Raw genomic sequence first — 26,029 nt, forward strand, 5'->3', positions numbered from 1 at the left:
CCTTCGCCCCGCCCCAACCAACCCCCATCATGCTTTTGCGTGTTTGGTTGAGTGACGGGGAAAGGGGTGGGTGGGGAAAAACTGCCGCCCGCGAGCGCATGCGCTGTACCGAGATGTCCTTTCCTCCCGTTTAAACGGTGTAATCTTTCAACTGCCACCGCCCGCATCTTTCGCATTGGCCAATGAGAAGGCGAGTGGGGCGGGGCGGGTTTTTTTTCCTTCCTTCGCCTCGGCCTGCTCCACTTTTCATTGGTTTAAAGGCTGACAGTCGTTTGGGTCGGAATTTGATTTGAAGGAAAGTAGTTACAGTATTGAGCCCGAGCAGGGGCAGAAGGTACTTTGTCTTCGAGAAAAGGGGGTTTGCGCTGGAGCAGTTGAGTATTTGTTGCCATAACGAGAGTGTTTACTTAGTGTGGACACAGAAGTCCACGTAGCGTGATTACCCCGCCCTCTAAAGTGCATTCGATACTTTACTCGTGTACATAGGTTTGCGAAAGGACAGTTTCGTGGACTGTAGCCCACATCATCGGATGTAGCCCACATCATCGGATGCATAAAGCGTTCATCTCAGTTACACGCTGAAGCAGCGAGCAGCTTTTGTTTTTGGTTTGCTGCCCCAAACACTAATCAGTATTTGAGTACCGGCACTTTTCTTGTTGCAATGGTGCACATGATGTTGGGGGTTGTAAACAGTGAAGAAAGAGGGAAATGAAAAGTTTTTCATTTATCTGATGAGGTGTGGACTGTAGTCCACAAAAACGCAAACCATAATAAATAGGATTGACTTTAACGTTGCTGCAAAAGACAAGTAATCTCTAGATTATTAGTTCATCCTTACTGGTGGGAAGAATTTCCTGTTGCGTATGCACCAAGAAACTGATGGCCCCATATGAATCACCAAACGCCTAATATTGGGTCTCCCTATATGCAGTAAAAATACATTTGCCCTTTACCATGTGAAGTAGGCTAAGGAACATTATACATTCTCTACTGCCAGAGAAAGGGAGGGACAGTATAAAATAATTATAGTTACCTGCCTCAAGCCTTTGGCAATAAAGCTTAATACATTCATACAGGAAGGGGTGGAGATGGGAACACACCCATCATTCTCACTCAGCACATGGGATGTGCTCATCAGAAAGCATGCTTACCTGGTGCATCAAGGAAGCTTGATATTGTCTAGCAGCAAGGCTGCATCTGGAACTTGAGTACAGCTAAATATATATATATATATATATATATATATATATATATATATATATATATATATATGAAGAGATACAAGGCGTGTTATGCTTTGGATGCTAGTTTACATATATCAGCCATAGTTTATCTTACAAGTGTATAAACAGACCAGAGCTTGAGTTCAAATACCTGTTCAGCCATGAAACTACTGTGTGACCTTGGGCCAGTCACATTCTCTCAGTCTAACAGGGTTGTTGCAAGGATAAATTGGGAGAAAGAAAAACCATTTACACCACTTTGAGCTACTTGGATATAAATGCAATAAATAAAATAATAATGTACTAACTAAGAGTTTTAGCAAAAATATTATTTTTTTATAAGCAAGTGGAATAGAGCAGTTTGACTCTGTCATGCATACCTTACACAGGATGCTGCAAAACAAGCCTCTGCTTGCACCTCTGCGGGTGCTGAAGGGATATTATCAGGATGCCTGTGTTGCCTCCTCCTGCTTTCCTAAACTATGTCATTGACATTTTTAATTCCTAGTGCTTAAGAAACTGAGCTTCCATGTGTAAAGGGACTCCTCATAAGAAGATTCTAATGGACTAGAATACAAAACAAAGTAATTATGGAAAATACCTTTGAGGATTTTCAAATGAATGCACCGCGTCTCCTCCCTTTGCAACTCCCTCTTAGCCATGCTAATGTGAAACATTCCTAGAGATTGCCTGTCTAGATAATTTATAAAGATTTCAGGATGCAAACATTTGCTTTTGATCTTAAGAAGCAGTAACAGATGATGGCCATGATAATAGTAAATAATTAACTTGCATGGACCTTCCCATATAAATAATTAAAAGTCTCCACTGTGTAGGTGGAATAAACAGATTTAAGACATTAAAGGCTTCAGAAGAAATCCAATACCCATTCGAAATACTCCTTCATAGGTCCCAATGAAAACAAAAGTTAGTTGTTAAGTGAGACTAGGCTCATTCTGACATTCCCACCCAGGACTGGAAAATGATGGCTTGTTACTCTATATTCCCTTTGTGATCCCACTGAACAATAGCAGGATGAAACCAGAATAATAAATAGCAAGGTGTCTTGTTGCATTTATAAAGATACTGTGCCACTCCAGTTTTCTAGGCTCAATATAAGGTTACAGCTTATGTAATTAAATATATCCACTATGAAAAGGCATTGCTGTGTCTGAGTCTTAACTGTTTGGTAGTAGGCAACAGAAAATGTTCCAAGAATTTTGCTATTATACTGGTTGCCTAGGAAATTAGCCAGACATTTGCCTGTGATGTGTAAGTATAAAGGAGCATTGTCAATTTAACGATTAATATTTTCTGTACAAGTATATGTACTGTTTCTGTTTTATAGATGTAATGGGAAATGAGCAGGATTTGTGTATTGAAAGATGCGGGGGGCAGGCATGAAATAAATATTTAAGGTGTAGTAATTTAAATTCTGTTTGCCTGTTTACATGCATTTGCCAGAGGGTATATAACAAGCTGTAACTTAGACCCCAAAGCAATTTAGACTCTAGCAAAGTTGTCCAGCATTTGACAAATGCTTGATGTTCCGAGCTACTTTGGTAGCCAAGCAAAATGTGTTGGTTTGCATATACAGTATAGAAACTAAGAAATGGCTAGTTCATGTAAACTAACCCAAAGCCAGACCTCTAGGGGTGAGGAGTAAAATTATACTTCAAATGCACTTTTCATTTTAGAATATACACAGAAGTAGATCTACAGATATCCCAAGCCGTTCAGAGTTACATAAAGAGTGCTCTTTTGCCCCGTTAATGTAAAATTTGGAGCTAATAAAAATTTATCTGGGGATGCAGGTTAGTCAGAGTTCTCTGTTTGAAAAAAGTGCCTGGGACAAAAAAAGAAATCCAATTTTTTTATTTCAATGGATTTACCTCAGACAAGAGTATATAGGATTGTCTTGATAAAATACCACCAGATGTTCTCTCTTACTTCCCTTTTTAATGTTCACATTGAGACCTTGCTGTGTCAAATAAGGACAGGGCTTGCACATTGTTAATCCATAGCTGTATGGAAGGCAGCAACTTTTCATCCCGGTGGTGAAGTACTATTTGTTTGCATCCAAAACTCAGTGTTCATGAGCCACTGATAAATTTCAAATAGTGGAGGTGTAGTTCAGCAAATCATGCATATTTTTGAAATGTAGGGAGGTTTCTGGGACTAAATAATTACCAAGACTTCACCCCAAAAGGAGCTTATAACAGGGTAGCCCTACATTCAGGTGGATAAGGGAACTGATTTTTGCTCCACATTGCCAACACCTCAGGAATAGCAGTAGCCTTAGTTAAGCTGCAGCTAACTGGCACTATTGATTGTGGATATAATTTTCCTTCATCCTAGGTTAGATCCTTAGGCAACCCCAAAGATTTTAATTGCATTAATTATAAGTACTGTAGTACTGTATGTGAAATGGACTCCAGAAAGTTTTAGAGTATGGAAAAGGAAGACTTACAAGTTTATTGTACTGTTTTATTTAGTTAAGCTAATGTGCATGTTCTCTCAAATCTTTCAGAATTTGAAAGCTGACATTCAGTGAAAGTCATATTGAATATGCTCAGAATATGAGTAGGTATTGTAGGTAAGAACAGTCTAACTGTATGAAGGCTAAGCCAATAATATAGTATTTGATATGCTTTACCCTGAAGACAATACCGATGATGAGCAAGAAGATCTGCCTTATGATGGAGATCTACAAAATACATATCAACACAAGTGTGATTCACAAAACCTAGAAAATTCCACTTGTGTAGAAGATGGATCTCAGCATGTTTTCACCTTGACACCTTCTCACATGAGCTGTCATTCAAAAGAAAAATCAGACTGCAAAACACAATTGCCTGAAACAAAAATAAATCTGGCAACATTGCAAAGGGAAAATGACATGGAATCTCCCAAGGCAACAGAGAAGGAGTTACTTGCTTGGGATGTTAACAGTTTAGGAAGAAATCAACATCTATCCAACTCAAACATTTCAGATGTCCTTTTACGCCATTTCCCCCAAGACGAATTATCAAGTTTGTGCCAACTGATTGATTCTGAGACTCTCCCAGAGATATCATTTACTGAAAGTTTTGATGAAACTATCCTAAATAAAATTAAGATTTCAGAAAGTACAATATCTTTACCAAAGGAAGAAGGAAAAAATCTCGAATGCTGTAATTCAGAAAGAGAAGTAAAATTTGAATCAGCTGACAAAAATTGGGATTTGACTGAAGTTAAGGAGTTTGTAATGGATAAAAGTGTGAATCCCATTTGTGACAGAAAAGATTGTAAAGAAGATAATCTTCAACTTGTTATTGAGAAAGAACATGCAATTAATGAAGACTTCCATTATTTCTCAACCCCTAAAAAAGTGTACCAAGAGCACAAATATTTTCTGGAAACAACTTCGCATAATCTCAAAAATGGTCAACGTCAGGTTCATTATCAGCTTCCTGATTTTTCTAAGGTTGCTCCAAAGGTCAAAATACCTAAAGGAAAAAATAGCAACTCATGCCCTATACCTAAAAAGACCACACACACCCCAAATTTGCTTGGTAAATCAGAAGTTGTGAAAGATGTTTTAGAAGCGATGAATTCTTTGGACTCTGTTGCAACCAAGGATGAAGAAAAGGGAATTAGCACACCTGAACTAGACCAACAACTAGAGGTAGATAAGAGGTGATATTGCACATAATTGGAATTGCCATTGATAGCCAAGCACAATCTTGGGTGTATTTATTATGCCTGTAACAACTCAGCCAGCCACAGATTTCTGTGTGTCTCTAGACACTGGTTTGTGCAACACACTAAACTTTGACTTAGTGGGACCATGAAAATGGATGAACTCTTAGAAAGAACCAGCAGCTCTTTTGCTGCCACACTGATTTCTTAGCATTTCATCCAAAGTAGGGCTCACTCTCTCCTCATTAAGCATGAGCTTACAGCAAACTAGTCCATAAACTGAATGCCTACCTTTTATTTTTTTGTTAAATGTAAAACCAAAAACCAGGGAGACTCCACTAATCTGTGGAGGCAACCCTAAGCATGCTTTTTCTAATGAGAAAACCATATGAGCATAGTGAGAGTTAAAGGTAAAGGAATAAATATTAGCTGGCGTGCAAAGTGAAGAGTGCAGCCTAATACCTTACATTTGTGCTGAAGAATTTACCTGTGGGCTGGGATTGAAAGGAGACCTACTGCAAATAGGGAGCACTTCTACCCATAAAAGGGTCATTCCATGATTTCTGCTGGTTCCCCACTCTATGTGCCATGCCCCATACAGTTCCAGAGGTTCCCTGGCCAGCTTTTTGGAATTTCAGGGGACTATATTGGAAAGGATGATAATGGCAGTTGTTAAGATCCAAGCCATTACCTCCAGTCTAACCGTCCTGCAATATGCACTGATTGGGAAACTTCTACCAACCTGAGTTTTCCAAGGGTAATATATCCAGAAAAACATTTGTTATCCTCTTAGATGGTGGTATACACATGATCCTATGTAAGAAAAACTTATTGAAATTTGATTATATCTATTTCTTGCATAGTATTGTATATCATTTTGATTATGTATACTGCCTTGTTAATATTGGCACTGAAGAAATTATAGCAATAAGATATTTCCTCTTCATTAACATAAGCCCCTTTCATGTAACCATCTGTATGTGATCTTTTATATGTATATATTTTAATTCTAGTCCTGTTGTTAAATTATTGATTTTTATATGTTTTTAGTTGTTTCTATTTTAGTTGTGATCGGTCTATATACTCTCATTATGGGAAAAGGTGATATTATTATTATTATTATTATTATTATTATTATTATTATTATTAATGAGCCCAAGCACCAGTTTGGATCCCAGACTGCATTTTCTACCCTAACCTTATCCTTTGCTCATAGCACTGCTTCCTAACCCAATATCTATACAGTATTTTTCCCCATTCAGATGCATTATCACCATTAGCCACTTTTTCCAGAGTTCCCATTATATCCAGCACTCATCTCCCAGTGTAATAGCATCCAGTATCTCCTGAGCCTACCTTCTCTATGAGGATTTTCCTGGCCAATTTTTTGTTTTCTTTACAGTGCTTACTCTATTTGAATATAGATTTTTCCTAAGCAGCTAGAACATTAATGAATGACCTTGGCTATGGGAAAAGTATTGCTCACAGTCAATTGCTATTTTTGCTTTCCATATACAATATATGTTTATTGTTTTCTCTTTTTTATATCTATTGAAATAATAGCTACTGACAAAACAAGCTGAAGCTCAGAATCATATTGATCATCTAAGATTTAATACAAAGGTAAGTCTCCTATAACATGAAGTCAGTTTTTCTTAATATCTTTTCTTGCTACAAAATATTAATATATTTTTTCTGAATACAAATGTTTTGTTTATGCAGCTTTAGTATGCTGTGCATGGTATAATGCAAGCACATTCTGTATTCTTTTCAGTGTCTGTTTAAAACATGTGCAAGGCTGCCCAGACATGTAGAAATTACATGTGTTTTATCTCTTTTTAGCTACCATTGATTTAAATCTTTTTATATATTATTCACTTTTTATACAGAATTTTAATGCTTTATTTTATATTTTTGCAAACCACTTAAGAGGTTTTCTTGTAGTCAGACAGAATGCAGTTCTTGTTAAATAAAATATGCATACTTTCATACTGTGGTTTATTTATGTCTCTGCTTCAGTATTTTATGGAGTATAGTGTGCTCACTCTTCCTAGAGCAGATGCACTGGAACAAGCTAATTTTCCTTGGATATAGCTGGTATAAACAGTGACCCTAGTCCATGGCTATGTTTGAACAACCCTAGTGATGACTCCTCCTTTCCACCACCCAACTTCAATCACCTAAGATGTCTAATCAATTTGCTATGTATTTTACCTTGTTTGTGTAAACCCTGAAAGTTCCATTGAAGAGTGGTATATACATCTTTTAAATAAATTAAAATATACTGATGTTTGGATATCGCTTGCCTAATTTTACCAATTTATTATTTGTGCCTGTGGATGCTTAGGGTGGGGTATCATAAAGAGAAAGGCAATTGAATGTTTTTATTGTGGGTGCTGATTTTGTACTTCACAATGAGTTTTTGTATATTTTAACAGATACCTCCTTGCTCAAATCAAAATAGACCAAATCCTGGCATTAAATCAGAAGGTCCTGGAATAACTACAGAAATGTCTACAGTTCTACCTGTAACAGTCCCTGTGAAGCCTATGGTTGGTTTCTCCAAGTCACCTTTCTCAGGTAGTTCAAATGGACTATTCAAATAATTAGAATATAATTTTTATTTTACTTGTATAGCCCCCCAGAAGTTGTCTAACTACAACTCCCTGACCATTGGACTAAGCTGACGGGAACTAGAGCGCATCTGGAGGGCCTCCGCTTAAGCCACCGCTGTTCTGCCTGTTTGCTGTTGTACACTATATGAAGGAAATAGCATACAGATCACATTAGCACTTTTGTCATATTGTTCTGTAGAACTGCAGTCACAAAGAATGATCTCACCATTACCCTCAGCTGATGCAGCAAGACAATCATCTGGGAATCAACCTCTGTTGCAAAACGTTACAGAAGAAGAAAAGCTTTTTCAGATGTTAAAGGAACAATCAAAAGAGCTAAAATCAAAAGTAATACAGATAGTTCTATTTTAAATACAATATATATTTGAAACAAACACCTTGTTTTTCTTAATACTCCATCTGAAAGCTTAAATGAAATGCATCCCTTTTTCTTAAAGGTGGAAACATTTTCTAACTGTCTTACCCAGGATGTATTCCCAGTGGAAGAACGCCATCAGGTGAATACCTTTTTTGTGTTTGAAAACAAAATTGTTACATTTTAAAACTCTGCTTTTGAAAAACTATATGTAAAAATAAAATGTATAAAATCTAGAAAAGCAGCACTATTCTCTACATCTTATACTCAGAATGAAGTATAAAAATTGCTGCTTAAATCAGTTAAAATTAGTTTCCATTGAAATAAGTGAGACAGGTGAGTCACGACTTACATCTCATAGATTTAAATGGGAACTAAGTTCAGTTACCTTAATCTGTGCTTAATAATAAATCATTTTCATCATCTCAGAATCATGTGAAGTTGTAATATCATACTCTCTCTACAAGTTTGTACAGGAGAGGTGGTTAACCTATGGCCCTCCAGATATTGTTGGTTTACAGCTTCCATCATCCCTGACCATTGGTCTTGCTGAGAGATGAATTCCAACATATGAAAGGGCACTGATTAGCCACCCCTGCTGTTTAGGACTGCAGTCTTAATGGAGCAGTTTTATGACCATAGGTCTTGCTATAAAGGCAATTATAATTTGAATAAATTCCTTCAATTACCTTAATTCCTAAATTACCTTCAGAATTAACTGGGAGTTTTTCCTGAAGGGGAGTGAAGGCATTTGTTTAAGTATACCCTGCAGGCCACAGATGTAAAGCACCCGTAGATTAAGATTAATCAAATTTCTTAGTTGCCTACTGCAAAAGAAATCTCTGGGTGGCTTAAAAGAAATTTACAAAAACTATTTCAACATAATAAGTAATGATACTTACATAAATTGTATACCCCAAAGCGGCACCTCATTCACTTCTGCAGAGTAGGCAGCTCCATATGCATATTTCTTCCACAGAATGCCACCTGCACAGACATATAGAGTTCTTGGTAGAGCAGTATTGTTTGAGTGCAACATTTTGACAAAACAGGCATTCAGTTAAATATAAGAAACGTTTGAAGAGTCTGGTGTAAACTACTTTAGCTATTCATGTTATGTTTATCTTGTTATGTTTGAAGCTATTGCTGTGTCCATGGCATATTTAAGGACAGCACTGAATATTTCAATTACTAACCTATAGAAAAACTGTCAAATAACACCAAGGTTACAAATTTTGTTTGTGAAGCTTTTAAGGCTTTTAAAGGAGCAACTAGACAAGCTGGAATGGAATTATTTAACCACGAAGGAGAAACATTGCACATTTCGGCACCAACATCCCATGTACTCATCAATGAACATCGGAGAGTTTGATCCTAACAGGTCAAGTATTTTTTAAAAAAACAATAATACACTAATAATGTAACCATTTTAAAAATTCTTACATTCACAACCTTGCTTATGTTAAAAAATTATTGGGACGCACATCAAAAATTACTTTACTTTTGGTCACCCACCAATTCTCTCCTGCAAATGCCTCCCAGGCTGATACAAGAAATAAGCCCGGTCGTGGTGAAAACAGAGTGCATCCCTTTCCTATCAGTTCACCCTTAAAAATGCCTGCCATAATAGTTACAACGAATGTGGGTTTTGGAACAGGACTTAAGGAAGCTATCTTATACTGAGTCAGACCATCTCTAACTCAATATTATCTACATTGAATAGCAGCAGCTTTCCAAGGTTTCGCATGGGAGATGCTGGGGGTTGAACTTTTGCATGCAAAGCCTGTATTCTGGCCCTCCTTGCATGGCTCCCCCTATTGTTTGTCCTCCATTTATCTTAAGAGCCTTGCAAATATGAAACAGCAATTCCAGGCATACAAACTGGCATTGGATTACTCTATGAGGTGGTAGGGAGGAAGGCAACATCCAGTAACTCACTGTTGATACCGCTAGGGTTTTCTGAGTAAGGCAAGCTGGGAGTAAAACGAACAAGTGATCCATCCAGATGGGACAAGGAATTTGCAGGAAACTCTGTGCAGAAGGATCCTGTACATGGAAATATGACATTGGGCAGAGGAGTGAAGGCTAGATAGTTGTGCTCCTTCCCATTCACCTCTCAATGTGTAACTATGATGTGTGTCACTACATGCAGCTTCCCTGCACATGACATTATTAATAACGAGCCCTTTTCTATCTGTATCCAACCTTAAGATGTGGCTAGCAGCACTCACGTTTTTCATGATTGCAACCCTTATTTTGAAGTTCAAACTTCACCGTACTCAGTGCATGTTAAACATTGTGGGTTGCATCCCGTGCTGTGCCAGTGGGATTCTGCTGGTACAATGGGACTTCCCCAACCCTCCTGAGCTGATTGTGAGGGCATGCAGGAGGCTGGAAGGGTCAGGAGAGGAAGAGAAAGTTCTGCTTACATGCACAACAATCCATTGCGCTAGTGGAGCTACAGTGTCGGATAAGGCCTTTTAAATACTGTGATTTTTGACATTTCATTTCCTTACCTAGCCCATTGTATCTCTAATACGCTAATGCTAAGAACAAGAAGCATGTATCAATATTATAATGTAACTTTGTATCTTATATTATTTGGATTTAGAAAAGTAGAGGGGGAAATATTTAAGCTTGGGATGCTGCTTGAAGATATCAAAGAGAAAATTGATAAGACTGCCTGCAGCCCACGTTCCTCTGCTTTTGTAACATCACCATCATGCACACCCTGTGAATTTGCTTCTCCCAATTCAAGTCGTTCTGAGGTAAACCATTAAGTCCCAATAAAGAACAAAGCATATTGTTTTATATCACATTATCTTTACTGAGATTGCATGATTGAATTAATGTAATAGTAGAGTGGCAATACATGTACTCAAAATGTAGCAATGCTGTCATAGTGCCACACCCCTCTAATACACCAGTCCCATTTCACTGGATTTTCAGGTTTAGACCTTCTGAGTTTCTGTCTCCTCCACAGGATCATGCAATTTAGCTTTAAGCTAACAGCAGGCCTTTGGACCTCTTCCAGATATGTATATATCAAAATGTGCTCCTTGGGATGACTGTTGCTAAATTGTATTGAAATACTATTTTCCTGGTTTAGCTGTTTTGTATCAACTTACAATGGCTTCCTGGGGTGTGCTTAAACTTGTCAGACATCATTTCTAGCTATGAGCCTGTGTGTTAATACATTACCGTAGTTGCACAAGACTCTTCAGTCTAGAGGCGGTAGCTAATTAATCCTGGTTTTTAGATGTTTTGTACTCATTTAGACTTAACATGTGGATTCCTTCTATTTCATTAGGGAAGAAATTACTTCAAAACTATGAACTCAGAATAATAGAATTGTGGAGTTGGAAGAGACCCAAGGTTAATCTAATCCAACCCTCTGCAATGTAGGAATCTCAACTAAAGCATACATGACAGGTGGCCATCCAACCTTGGCTTAGAAACCTCCAAGGACAGAGAGGCCACCACCTCCTGAGGGAGTCTGTTCCACTGTCTAACAGCTTTGTCAAAAAGCTCTTCCTGATGTTTAGTCAGAATCTACTTTCTTGTAACTTGAAGCTATTGGTTCGGATCTTAGCCTCTGGAGCGAGAAAACAAGTTTGTTCCATCTTCCATGTGACAGTCCTTCAGATATTTGAAGATGGCTATCATGTCTACTCACAGTCTGTTTTCCAGGCTAAACTTACCCAACTCCCCCATAAGGCTTGGTTTCCAAACCGTTTAACATCTTGGTTGCCCTCTTCTGCACACATTCCAGCTTGTCAATATCCTTCTTAAATTGTGATGCCCAGAACTGGACACAGTATTCCAGGCGTGGTCTGGCCAAGGCAGACTAGAGCAGGACTATGACTTTCTTTGATCAGGACAGTATACTTCTGTTGATGCAGCCTAGAATAGCATTAGCTTTTTTTGTTGTTGCCTCACTCAGTTGACTCATGTTAAGCTTGTGGCCTACTAAGACCCCTAGGTCCTTTTCACATGTACTACTGGCAATCCAGGTGTCCTCCATCTTATATTTGTGCAGTTGGCTCTTCCTATCTAAGTGTAGAACCTTACATTTGTATCTATTGAAATTCATTTTGTTAGTTTGGGCCCAGTTCTTCACCCTGTTAAGGTCACCTTGAATCTCCTTAAAATTACAATATTTTTTCAGTTTTTCAGATCTTTTGGTTGGCATGCAAGGTGGGTTTTGCAGATGAAAATGGTATATATATATATATATATATATATATATATATATATGCTTTCGTAGATTTTCACGGGTACAGGAATGCAGGTTTTGGTGTCTTCGGGTGTCTTCCCGTGTAAGAGTCGGGGTGTCTGTGCGACGTTTCGACGAGGTCTCACTCGTCATCTTCAGGCTGGTGCTTTCGGCTTCTTGTTACTGGAACAGAGCAGAATCTGGTGTTTGAGTTCCTATAAATACTGTTGAGGGGTGTGGTGTATAGCCTCCAACGTTCTGGGCAGAGAGGAAGTTCCTAGATTAGTGTGCCTCTTCTTCTTTTGTTCCTTAATTACTTGAGGGATATCTTGAGTGATTTCATGAGTGATATTCTGAATGCCACTGGGTGGGTCATTAAGTGTAGATTAGTTGCTAAAGCTTTTGTGTCTTGACCTCTTGAGCTTGTGAAGAGTTTTTCTGAGAAGATGGCTGTGCTGCATTTAGTTGTGCTCTGGCTTGGCTTCGTGTATAGGGGCGAGCTGTGGTTTTGTGCCTTGTGCCAGCCAGATCTGTGTAGGGATTGCAGGGGGGTGCAGCATCCGGAGGTGCCACTATAGTTTGGCTACTGGATGGAGTCTGTAATATGTCTGTGGAGAGGGTCTGGGTTTGGGTCTGGTGTGGTTGATTGGTGACGGCGTTCTGTGTGCCTCTGGTTCTGGTGTCGGTTTTTGTGGGGAGGGCTAATTTCCAGATGTCTGGCAGGCGGGACGTGTCGTCACGCTTGTTCATGTTGTGAGGGTGTTTCTCTATCTCGATGGCTTCCATGATTATTCTCTTGTGGTGATGTTCCATGTTAAAGAGCAATTTGGAATCTGCAAAATTAATTTCGTGTCCTGTTTCTTTCATGTGTTGGAAAAGAGAGGAAGTTTTTTCTTCTTTTTTGACGGCATTCTTGTGTTCTGCGATACGTGCATTTATTCGTCTGTTTGTTTGTCCAATGTACGTGGCTGGGCAGACTTTGCAGGGTATTTCATAGACCCCTTGGTTTTCGAGCTGGATTTTGTCTTTTGGGTTTCTGAGGATATTGGCTATTTTTTGGTTGGTGCAGAAGGCTGTTTTGATATTGTGTTTATGGAGGACACGAAATTAATTTTGCAGATTCCAAATTGCTCTTTAACATGGAACATCACCACAAGAGAATAATCATGGAAGCCATCGAGATAGAGAAACACCCTCACAACATGAACAAGCGTGACGACACGTCCCGCCTGCCAGACATCTGGAAATTAGCCCTCCCCACAAAAACCGACACCAGAACCAGAGGCACACAGAACGCCGTCACCAATCAACCACACCAGACCCAAACCCAGACCCTCTCCACAGACATATTACAGACTCCATCCAGTAGCCAAACTATAGTGGCACCTCCGGATGCTGCACCCCCCTGCAATCCCTACACAGATCTGGCTGGCACAAGGCACAAAACCACAGCTCGCCCCTATACACGAAGCCAAGCCAGAGCACAACTAAATGCAGCACAGCCATCTTCTCAGAAAAACTCTTCACAAGCTCAAGAGGTCAAGACACAAAAGCTTTAGCAACTAATCTACACTTAATGACCCACCCAGTGGCATTCAGAATATCACTCATGAAATCACTCAAGATATCCCTCAAGTAATTAAGGAACAAAAGAAGAAGAGGCACACTAATCTAGGAACTTCCTCTCTGCCCAGAACGTTGGAGGCTATACACCACACCCCTCAACAGTATTTATAGGAACTCAAACACCAGATTCTGCTCTGTTCCAGTAACAAGAAGCCGAAAGCACCAGCCTGAAGATGACGAGTGAGACCTCGTCGAAACGTCGCACAGACACCCCGACTCTTACACGGGAAGACACCCGAAGACACCAAAACCTGCATATATATATATATATATATATATATATGCACGCAGAACTCTCCAACATTGTGAAATGTTGCAAGTTCTTCACTAGGTCATAATATCCATTTCCCCATGTGGTTCTTTCATAGAGTCCAGCGATTTCAAACATTAGTGAGTCCCCACGAAAGACTGCTTCTTGCGTGAATATTGCTAAGAATAAAAAGTATGGAGACAATGGAAGTCAGCCTATGGAGATGATTCCACAGAAAATGTATCAGCAATCTAACAAAGATAGCCAACATCATCCCTTTCATCAGAAGTAAGTGTTATCTATAGAAGTTGACTATTAAATGGGTCATAATGTGTTAACTATTTGCTCAATTCAGCAGATCTCCAAATCATGGCCTAGAAGGCACAAAACATATCAAATTCTCTCATGCTCTTTCTCATGAATTTGTATGCTATGGTTAGTGCTTGCTCTCGCCAACCCATGTTTGGAAAGTGGTTTTACAGTTCTGGTTTGGAAGACAAGCGCTATCCATAGCTTGGCAACTCAGATCTCACAGCAAAATATAGTGAGCATTAAACTATAAACTGGAAGTAAAGCTGTATGTGAAAAGTGTGTGCATGAGCCCATGATTTGGGCCATTGGTATCTGAAAGAGAGCCTATTCTGACAGGCCAAATATAAACGTTTTGACTAAGGTCCAAAGAACTACCTTAGGTATGGCCAACTGTTTACATACCCTTTACCTAGATTCCCAAGCAGACCCTATAATTTTAACATGTTCCTCCACTAACGATATCATTACCAAAGTGGCAAACCTCTGTGCATAAGCATGTATTAGTAGAAACTAGATGATTAAAGCACCTTACCAGCCACATTAGTACTCAACAATTCATTCTAGTGTGACTGAATGTGCGACAACACACACACATATCCTATGCAAATAGTCTTTTGCTGGCCTGTAAACTGTAAAATTCTCTTTGTTTGATTATAATTTAGTGGCTGATCTGTGATTGGAACAACAATAAAGACTGAAATATATATGCAATATAAAACAATCAGCTCTATGCCATATCATAAGTTGTTTTGTATGAAACTCACCTTTTTTCTAAGTGGTTTACTATGCAGTATTGAGAACTCTTTTTCAGAAACATACATTCAACCTCTCTTGGGTTCATAGAGCTGGTTGTACATTTCTTTGGAGTGTAGACCATTCCAGCTGAGTTAACTTAAAATTTCCATGTAAACGTGCCTAGGATTAGTGTTAAAAGGCTCATTATAAAGCAACATCCATTGAAACGGCTGCATATTGAAAACAGCCTTATAAATGTGAAATACGGACTTGAAGACATATAAGGCAATACACAGAACAGTATCCAATTATGTCTGTTTGCTTTTGCAAACGGACTCTTGGATTCTCTTCTTGTTCCTCCAGTTCCAACTCACATCCCCTCTGGAGCATATTTTGAAAACTTGATTGCATGGGAAACTTTTTTTGCATGGGACGTGGGTGGCGCTGTGGGTTAAACCACAGAGCCTAGGACTTGCCGATCAGAAGGTTGGCGGTTCGAATTCCCACGACGGTGTGAGCTCCCGTTGCTCGGTCCCTACCCTGCCAACCTAGCAGTTTGAAAGCACATCAAAGTGGAAGTAGATAAACAGGTACCGCTCCGGCGGGAAGGTAAACGGCGTTTCTGTGCGCTGCTCTGGTGTGCTGGCTTAGTCATGCTGGCCACATGACCCGGAAGCTGTACGTCGGCTCCCTCGGCCAGTAAAGCGAGATGAGCGCCGCAACCCCCGAGTCGGTCACGACTGGACCTAACGGTCAGGGGTCCCTTTACCTTTACCTAGGGCAACACACAGAACAGAACAGTGGTACCTCAGATTACATACGCTTCAGTTTACATACGCTTCAGGTTAAAGATTCCGCTAACCCAGAAATAGTGCCTCAGGTTAAGAACTTTGCTTCAGGATGAGAACAGAAATCAGGCTCCGGCGGCATGGCAGCAGCTGGAGGCCCCATTAGCTAAAGTGGTGCTTCAGGTTAAGAACAGTTTCAGGTTAAGTACGGACCTCCGGAATGAATTAAGTACTTAACCTGAGGTACCACTGTATCCAATTATGTCTGTAAGCTTGTGCAATCGGACTTTTGGATTCTCTTCTTGTTCCACCAGTTCCAACTCACATCCCCTCTGGAGCATATTTTGAAAACTTGTTTGCATGGGAGATTCTGTAGAAGAAGATTTGCACGAACAGATACCCACTCACTATGTTGGATCTCAACCACAGAATGTAACTTTCTTCTTCCCATTTGTACCAATTCATTCTGTGCCTCCCTCAGATCTGCAAACAGTTGTTTAGTGAATTTATAACCTGTTTTTAAAACATCAAAATTACAAAGAGTTATTATTAAAGACACATTTAATAAAACAGAATTTTGCTTTCCCCTTAGCCAGCTAGAGCTGCAAACTAAACATTATTGTGAAGATATAGTGAATCCTCTGGAAAAATCAGGACTCCCAGCAAATAAGCAAGCTACTCATGTAAGTCAATTTGATTCTTAATTTATTGTTTTATCAGCTTGATAAAACTAAGATGGTTCTAATTAATTACTGTTGACTTTAATTACTGTTGACTAGGCTAACATCCTAAGACAATTCAATTGCTGTCATTCAAATAAATGTACGAGGAACAATGTGCATTAATGCTGCAGGTGTTGACGATGTAAATAATAAGAGTCCTTTGTTAATGTACTTTGTTTTGTAATATAGCAGCACTGCTCCTTTTCACCCATAAAAAAGGCTGGAGGGCTACAATCCCACAAACCACTTATAGGCAAAGGAAATCAAAATGATTACAGTGATCAAGAAAACACAGATGGGTAAGTTTTAATCTCAGAGGTTCCAAAATATACTCTCTCAACTATTCCAACTATAACACATTTGCACTGTATGATTAGCAACAAGGCCAGCTTCGGGTTGTGTGCCCTTGGGCAACTGAGTATCAGTTGACTCCTTTGGCACCACCGATTTTGCACCGCCCCTTCTTATTCTAACCACTCTCCTTCCCTCTTTGTCACTTCTCGCTCATAACCAAAACAAGTCTTATTCAACAGAATCTCCTATTTTCAAATAAAAATATACATTTTTTAACATCACTAATTGCCTATTTTTGAGCTGGGGTAGACTTTATAGTCTATCTGGCTAATAAAAGCTGTAAAAATTAAAGCCTCTATTGAAAGATGCCAGCGTTTGTGCTACTGTCACAATCTCAGCCACTATCAAATCAAAACCTCTCAGTTCCCAATAGTTGCTAGCGACCAATGCCAATGATCTGAATAATGTTGACGGCAGTTATTCCCCACATAGAGCAATTGAATTTTAATTTGTAACAGACATGACAAAGTTTGCAGAACTTAGTGTTTATCTATGGTCCTTCCCGAAGCACCTGATCTGCAATGTCATGCTGGTGGAAACAATAATTTGCAAGTAACAGCTAGCCACCACATCACAAATTACTTGTAGGATTTTGCAAACTTATAGACAGATATTAATATTTACAGATCAACACATCTAAAACACACAACATAGCAAATCCAGCCTTGCTGTTACAGAAATACACTTTAGCTCAAAAAAGCCAAACAAATGTTTTCTCAGACTCCGACCAGATACCATAATAAAAAAGGATATAAGAAAAAGAAACTTCAAAAAGAAAACGCACACCAGCTTCAATTTCCCTAAACAAAATGGAGCACCATCCCTACTAGGAAAGACTAAAATGTTTAGAGCTTTTTAGTTTAGTAAAAGAGAAAATAAGGAAAGATGTGGTAGAGAATGATTGAATTATGGGTTTTAAAACTATACATGATCCAGGTTTATACTGTTGCATTGCTTATGTGCAGTTTCACTTTTCTTTATAGCTTTGATAACTAGGAATGATTAATAGTGTTTTAAAGAGTATCTGGAATTGGCGCCTCAATAACATGTTTTTGTAAGGGGGGTCTTTTGACACAACAGTGCTGGCTTGCAAAAGGAGAGTTCTAGGGCTCATGCTTAAAATGCTGATTACAGAATTTGCTATGTCCTTTATATTGTGCTGATCCTTTCTCTGACATGCATTGTGCTCATATTTTATTTTTTACCCCATAAGTAATTTAAGCTATTGGGAAATGAGATCTCCACCCCCAGCCAATTCATATAATACCAACAATCAAGAATCCAACGTGACTATAATGAAAGAACGAGGTACAGAAAGATAAATCAGCAAAAGTATGTAAGTTTTTAAAAATCAGCAAAATAATTCTAATAGATATCACCCACTAATCCATTTTTTCTGATATACATTTTTTCATAGGAAGCGTAACTTATCCTTCAGATTACAGGTTTCTTGATGAGTTGAGGAATCCTGCAAAGGATCATATTATTATACATCCTAGACTGAAAATACAGTTATCAAGCAGACAAGTTTGTCCCTGTTTTTCCAGCAGGTTAGTATGTACATTGCTAAACCTAAACTCTACACAAACCAAATGTGCACTCTCACCATGTTGAGGAACACATCCCTGATATGTCTCATAGGGTGCAATCCTAAACCCATTTACATGGGACTAAGTCCCATTGAATTCAGTAGGATTTGATTTTGAGTAGACGAGTAGAAGACTGCAATGTTAAGAACCTCTGTGCTGATTGTTAATGTACAATTAAGCCTCTCTCCTGTGTTATCTGTTTCCAACACAGAAATAAAAAAATGGAGCACAGGAAAATAAAAGAAAAGCCAGACTGTGAAAGGTACTCTATCTTCTTAGAAGGAAAAGCGATGGATTTAGATTTATCAGGTACTTAAGTTTTGGTAATATTAACAAAAGGCCTCACATTATTTGGAATTTAAGTGTGAACTACTAAGCATCTCTAGTAAACATTACAATAATCTGATGTCAGTTAAAGTCAATGGGTGTGATTGAATGTAGCAAGACTGGGCTTCTGCTTCCTTGTCAAAGCTCCCCCCCCAAAAAAAAAAAATCTGATCTGGAGGGCTAGATCCTCAGAAGCAGATTTTCGGGAGATACAGTGGTGCTAGAACAGGGAAAAGAAAACTGCAAGTTCTGTAGTTTCCAGCAAAAAACAGCTGCTATAGGCAGCAAAAAAAGATGCGCTAGTGCCCCCGTATCAATGAGTACTGTCACACAAAAAAGATCAATATAATTACGTGTGTGTGTGTACATATGCATACAGTGGTACCTTGGGTTAAAGACGCTACAGGTTACAGATGCTTCGGGTCACAAACTCCGCTGACCAGGAAGTGGTTGCTCCAGGTTAAGAACGTTTCCCCAGGATAAGAACGGAAATCGCGCACCAGTGGTGCAGCAGCAACAACAGGAGGCCCCATTAGCAAAAGCACGCTTCAGGTTAAGATCTGTTTCAGGTTAAGAACAGACCTCTGGAACAAATTAAGTTCTTAACCTGAGGTACCACTGTACAGCTTTAAGTATATGTAAGTATTTATAAATAAAAAAATTATCAGGGCAATGCACCTGTGCACTCCCATGGTCCCAATCAAAAGCAACCATCTCATTCAGGCAAAAGAAACCACATGTTCAGCTAGATGCATTTTAAACTTCAACAGTGAGCTTCCTTGGTTGTCCAACTGGAAGTATAGTGCTAAAAAGTTATGGGATTCTTAGTAACATAAAAGTAAAGGGACCCCTGACCATTAGGTCCAGTCGTGACCGACTCTGGGGTTGTGGCGCTCATCTCGCTTTATTGGCCGAGGGAGCCGGCATTTGTCCACAGCTAGCTTCCGGGTCATGTGGCCAGCATGACTAAGCCGCTTCTGGCGAACCAGAGCAGCACATGGAAACACCGTTTATCTTCCCTCGCCGAAGCGGTACCTATTTATCTACTTGCACTTGCACGTGCTTTTGAACTGCTAGGTTGGTAGGAGCTGGGACCGAGCAACGGGAGCTCACCCCGTCGCGGGGATTTGAACCACCGACCTTATGATCGGCAAGTCCTAGGCTCTGTGGTTTAACCCACAGCGCAACCCACGTCCTCTTAGTAACATAGGGCTCAATTAATGCTTCAGCTGGTCCTGATGACTGACTGGTACGAACGGCTATTACTCCAGCGTTAGAAGACCTTGACTGACTTTCCCCTCCTAGCTCAGTTAGAACCCTAAATGGCGAAAGGCCATGGTATCTAAAGGGTCATCTTTTTTCATTTAAATCCAGCCATCAATATCTTTATCAGAGGTGAATCTGCATGTGTACCGCCCTTCTGAAGTTAGGCAGGTGGCAACCAAAAAGCCTTTTCTACAGTAGCACCATCTTATGGGATTCTCCCCATAGAAGTGGAATGCTTTTGCCTGGCTACTAAAGATACATAATGAAGGCACCAGACAAGTCTCTCTGGGGAGAGCATTCCACAAACAGGGTGCTACCATAGATAAGGCCTGCAGGGTCTGGGTTAGTTCATATGGGAAGAGGTAGTCTTTGAGGTATTTGTGCACATTTATGATCCTTTAAATTGTTTTTGCTGCTGCTTTAAATCTGTTGTTGCTGTTAAATCTCCATGCTTTTACTCTTGGTTTGACACCATTTTTTATTGCGCCTTGTAAGCTTCCTTGGGACTGTTTGTGGGTGAAAGGGAAGGTGCGAATTCCAGGAATATATGTCCAGAAGAACGGAAAAGTCCTGCCCACAATAATTTTATACATACGTTAGTGTTTCAATTGTTCCAAGAGACTTAACTGACATGGCAGCAGTCATTACAGATTTTAACAAAGTCAAGCAAGCCTTACATTTCTAAGACCAATACATTACATATGTATTAATATGTTTGTTTAACTTGGGGTGCGGTGTTAGGTAGTGACACCGAAGACACTTCGTTCTCACACCTACTAGACAGTTCAAGCAGTGAAGTATGTCTGGAAAAGAGTATTAAAAGTCATGGATCATGGACAATGGGTCTACAAGAACAAAATGAAGGTAGAATAATTTTTGTAAGGTATTCTTTTGTATAGTATATGGAAAATTCTGGATATAATTAACACAAAATTTTGATCTTTATATGAATTTAGCTGAAGACACCAAAGTGGTATTATCATACTTCTGTGCCCATTCCACTTGTTGAATCAAGAACAGCAAGCCTAAATCAGCTGTACAATCAAATTAATCTGCATGAGAATGCAGATTACACACAATGCAAAAATATACAAATCACGATTTTTGCATAACTACATCACAGTCTGAATCACTCAAAATCTGCAGTTTTCCTCTGGAAGAGAAAATACCTATTTTTGGTAGTTTCCACAAAAGTCTTCAGAACACTTAAGCTATGTACAAAAACGCAAACTGACTATGGGCTAAGTTGCTGTTTTACTTTCTTTTGCCTTCTTTTTATTTCAACAGACTTCTCTCAAAGAGATTGGAAAGGCAGTCAAAGAAAGAGTTATAGTAAGGAAAGTGATGAGTGTAAGAGTGGTAAATCTTGATTTACCGTACAGTTAATGATTAAGCATAAGCTAATAACAAAAACATTTCTTTCTTGAAAGGGTAAAACACAATACACGTAATCTCAGAGTTTTTTAAACAAAAGAAAAGTTAAAGGGAATGACCCATACCCTTTCAAAAGCGGTGATACTCAGTGGAGCCCCTTCACATCCTGCTTTTTGCATATAGAAAATGGCCTTAATGGCCTTAGAAGCTTGTCACACCCTGTGTGACTCCTTTTCTAAGGTGTTAATTAAAAATGAAAGAGCAGTTATACTTGTGTTTGAAACATTTAATCATCAATGCTTAATAGTAGGCTGGAGCAGGGACCAGGTAATGTAGTGAACATGTTTAATTGCATTTCTTAAAAATATTTTTTTAAATTTTTTTTAGCTAGTTCGCAGAAGCAAAGCATCAACCTTCAAAGGATATATACAAAGAAACAACCAGAAGAGTTTATAGAAAGGCTATGTGACAGGTAACATGCATTATCAGTTTTAAAACCAAGTTACTTATAACCCTAGCTTATAACTGTAATTTTCATGGGCAAGTTTGTTTTATTTGCAAAAATGCATGCCAATACTTTTAAGATCACAACAAAAAATGTAATTTTTGAATTCAGCCTTTTGTGGTGCCCTTGTGGGCTTAGAAGTAATATAATTAATTTAGAACTAGCAAGCAGACACTAGCTGTTAAGCATAGAATGTATTTTTGTGTATCAATATGATATGCCTGTGATTTCTTGTTACACTCTAGACAAAATCTACATATTCCCCAAACTCGCTACTCAAGGATGCATGATACTATTATCCTTTCACCACAATACCTCACTAGTAGGAATATTTATGGAAGGCCAGTATGCGGTCTGAGAAACAGGCACATCAAGGAGACACATTCAAAGGTATGTGGGGAGCACGAGAAATCTTTGAAAATTTTCATTACAATGAAACAAGTGAACTTTTCTCCCCATGTCCAATCAGTGATGTTAATTACAAGCAGGGTTTTCTCCCCCCTTAACAGATATTAAGTTCCACTTTGGATGATGTTATACAGACTGCAAACAATTTGAAGAAAACTACAGAACACATGGTGCAAGTTGTTTCAGAAGATTTAGCCAAGGCCAAAATTCAGACACTTTCCAGTCTTGCAGCTAGCCAATACTATTATATTTAAAAGAGAGATGATTAGAATGTGTAAAGAATGAAAATGCACCAATTCTCTCCTTATTCTTCATCTTAAATAACCTAAAATCTGTTACATAAAAAATAACAGAAATTATCAATTTGTGAGTTAATAATAAATAGGTTTTACAAAATCATGCCTTGTATACGTATGTTTAGCTCAGTTTGGAACTTAGGATAAGTATATTTCCCACTTAGTGTTGGTACAGAAGAATCATCCATTTGACTAGTCCAGTCATTTAATCTCAGACACAAACTCAGATAATTTAGTAGGCGGCACAATTATTTTTATATCAGTATGGCTTAAAAAATTCTAATTTATTGCCCAGCAACAGCCCATTTATGTCACTCCCTCCCCCAAATAAAGAAGTAAGAAAGGAAATATGGGGAATATATGTGGGATTGACCAATGATGCAGTTCATTTTGCAAGCTGATGAAAGAAGCAAGTCAGTCATCTGCCGTGTACTGCATTCTTTTTCAGAGTCCTGACAAAAATTACCAAAACAAGTAATTAATGTGAAGAGAATCAGAACTTACAGGGTTAACAGTTCTGAGTGACATCTCACATTCTGAGGCGTGGTTATGTTCACATACGGGAACGTTCTCTGTGTGTGAGTTCTCTTTCGGTTTTGACCGAGAGGCGAAAGATATGCGCTCTTTCGCCGGGCTGATTTATGATGTTTTTCTACACGATTAAAGACTGTTGGAGATAAGCAAGAAAGCCTGCGTGCAGTCTGATTTATTACACACACATTGCAACAGTTTTCTACCGCTGCGGAGACTCTGCTGAAGGACGCTGACAGTGAGCTACCCACGGGAGTCCAGTGTGGCGCAGGAAAGCGTGCCGGACTCCATCATCAAGCCACAATTAAGACAACATATTCTTCAGTGTTCTTGATTGTTGATAAAAGGTTTATTACTTTCATGATTAACTTCACCCAAATACCCTACAGAGAACCATGCAATCCCCGACACACATAACCAAAGTTCTGTCTTGAGATTTCTCAGGAAAAGTTTAACTTACACTTTGTACCTCACTGAAAGCAGCTGTCTATGACACTCTTACAAGTTGCATGGAATCTTGTAGCTTACCAAATTGTAGTTGTGCTATACATTTACATTTCCTCTTGTAGCTAAGCTCATTGCCCTTTTATAATAGTATTTTTAGAAACAGACTTTTTTTCCAGGATAGAAAGTTTACACATTATTACTGAAAAATCATTAGCATATATACAAATGTTTCCGAAGTCCAAGCATGATATATTGCGATGGTGAGCATTCTCTACACCAAACACTTCGCCGCAAAATGCCATCTATAACCAAGTACATTAATATAAAAACATAAGCTGTTACATACATCTTATTCTTATCCATTACCTGCCCCTTCCCCCCCAACCCAATGAAAGCAGATTTCAAATTATAAAAAGAACAGTCCCAAATACAGCACTGATTTATAAAATATGTACACAGGGTACAATCCAGTTCAAATCAAGGACTTTTAAGACCTGCTGATTTCAATAGGGAAGTCAGATATGTAACACTTCTCCCACTGTAATCATTTGAACTTAAAACACTCTTAACTATCACTAAATTGTATCCATAATATTTATATTATGTGTTCTTAATATCTCTTAAATTAAGCACAGCTGAAAATCTTTGAACGTTATAATCTCTATTCATTCTTAAAAAAGACTGTATCCTTTGATTTTGTTACAGTAAGTGCTTTTACATCATCCAGTAGTCTTCTAGGTGTCACGATGTGAGTGGAACCTGGTAAAAACAAGATGTAATCTTGAAGGGACAGTCATCAACAACATTAAGCTTATTAAACTTGTAACTGGGGAAGGGACAATCTGCATCCTCATTAGGGTGCTGGGTTTGGTAAAGAGGTTTAAACCTCTCTGTACACCTCCGTGCTGTGTATTTCCTGCCTTTTTGCTGCCACTGCCAAAAACAGTGAAGTATTGGGGGTGTGATTTGGATGAGGGGTACTTTGGGTCCCAGGGCACAGGATTAGCAACCCCTGAACAAAGTAATAACCTTGAGGCAACTTGTTAATTTCCTCCTAGATGCCATTAGTTTCTCCAGCAATTCAGTATGACAACAGTAGTACATATTACAGCCAAGTGGCCATAACAGTGAAACATTTGCTGGGAAATGTTAATCGCACACATTTCCTACTTCAAACTGCTCCTTCCCCAAACAGTTTTTCCTTTATTTTGAAAAAAAATAAAAGACTATCTGCATGCTATTACATGCATGTGCATTCAACGTGTAGTTAGGCTCCTAAAACTATTTGAAGCTAACGTGAGTTGCCAGTTGCTGTTATTTCAGAAAGATAATTGCAAAATTGGATGCGGCTTTACAGAGAAATGAACTACATGAGAATGCAAGGATAAAACACTTGTAGGAGAGGATTCATGCTTTCTGATAATATGCAGACTAGATACAACAGCTATTTTAAATTGCTTGATTCTTAGAGGAACCAAGAGGAAGATTCAAGAGAACCAATCCAGAAATATGTACTTTAGTCTTATGTAGAAGGGGTAGTAATGTTTAGAAATGTAAGTGGCGAAGTCAAATTGTAGAGGGAGCAGAAGGGGAATAAAATAAAGGACAAAAAAAGGAAGCAAAAATAAATCCTGGTGCTCCTATCGCTTCAAAAGCCAAGCAGTTTTTAGACAACAATCCTGTCTAAGCATAATTAGGCTTACCAATAATAACTTCACAAGACTTGTAGGCTTGAGAAACTTCATATGCACAGCGCATCTCAGAATATGTAATGCCTCCAATGACGAACACAATTAGCCTTGATCCACTTTTCCGGTCATCCAAGTAACTAGTTTTGGGTTTATTGCGAGCACTGTAAAACAGAGTGGAAAAAAGGGACATTTGGAAATTAAAGGGGGAACATGCACACAATTTTTAATTTGAATACCATTAAATCACTTACCTCACTGCTCCAGAACCATTCCATGGTGCAGGGCACTGGGAACAGTAAGGCCAGTCTTTTGTGTCCAGTTTATTTTCTATAGCATCCTGGAATAAAATAGATTCTTTAAACAAATTAAGGTGATACAAAGTATTTATTCTGAGACTTCAAAATCCCCAGATTTTCTGTGACTAGAAAGCAGGCATGAAGCCAGGATAGCAACAAACGCTTCCTGGATAAATGATGTAAACGTGTTGACAAAAGAATAGAAGGTAAGGTTCCGAGGAACAAGCTACCTTTCTGAATGAAGGAACTGCCTTGTTATAAATAGCTTAAGTCCACACTTTAAACCACTGATTTCTTCTCCCACAGACTAATTGAAAATTGCTGAGAGTCTTGGTGGATACTTAATAATTCTTCTGCCTGCTGCAGCAATTTTAATTCCATATACCGTATTTTTCGCTCTA

At 38.8% G+C, this 26,029-nt stretch overlaps 2 protein-coding genes and 1 long non-coding RNA gene across 5 annotated transcripts in view; 2 read left to right on the plus strand and 1 right to left on the minus strand.

Moving 5' to 3' along the window:
- Positions 1 to 137: 137 nt before the first annotated feature.
- Positions 138 to 22,621, plus strand: AKNAD1 (AKNA domain containing 1; the record flags this gene model as incomplete). Its single annotated transcript, XM_082227022.1, has 19 exons — positions 138 to 373; positions 3,754 to 4,890; positions 6,468 to 6,527; positions 7,343 to 7,484; positions 7,719 to 7,867; positions 7,978 to 8,037; positions 9,143 to 9,276; positions 10,507 to 10,663; positions 14,106 to 14,275; positions 16,415 to 16,505; positions 16,734 to 16,843; positions 18,112 to 18,206; positions 18,316 to 18,448; positions 18,699 to 18,796; positions 20,822 to 20,944; positions 21,368 to 21,430; positions 21,842 to 21,926; positions 22,205 to 22,349; positions 22,469 to 22,621. Exons 2-19 carry the CDS (start codon positions 3,871 to 3,873, stop codon positions 22,619 to 22,621), a joined length of 2,988 nt encoding a protein of 995 aa, XP_082083148.1. The 5' UTR covers positions 138 to 373; positions 3,754 to 3,870.
- Positions 22,619 to 24,401, plus strand: LOC309535209. The gene is made up of 2 exons (XR_014221117.1): positions 22,619 to 23,146; positions 23,504 to 24,401. It is a non-coding gene; the product is annotated as an uncharacterized lncRNA (long non-coding RNA).
- Positions 23,522 to 26,029, minus strand: part of STXBP3 (syntaxin binding protein 3) — a 28,189-nt gene continuing 25,681 nt past the window's right edge. For all 3 annotated transcript variants that reach the window (XM_082227869.1, XM_082227868.1, XM_082227867.1), the window contains 3 exons: positions 25,584 to 25,669; positions 25,345 to 25,493; positions 23,522 to 24,400 (listed from right to left, as the gene is read on the minus strand). In XM_082227869.1, coding sequence (XP_082083995.1) covers positions 24,303 to 24,400; positions 25,345 to 25,493; positions 25,584 to 25,669 — 333 coding nt within the window. In that variant the 3' untranslated portion in view covers positions 23,522 to 24,302. The remainder of the gene's footprint in view (positions 24,401 to 25,344; positions 25,494 to 25,583; positions 25,670 to 26,029) is intronic.

This window comes from Podarcis vaucheri, assembly GCF_965113315.1.
Source record: "Podarcis vaucheri genome assembly, chromosome: 6".
NCBI classification, from domain to species: Eukaryota; Metazoa; Chordata; class Lepidosauria; order Squamata; family Lacertidae; genus Podarcis; species Podarcis vaucheri.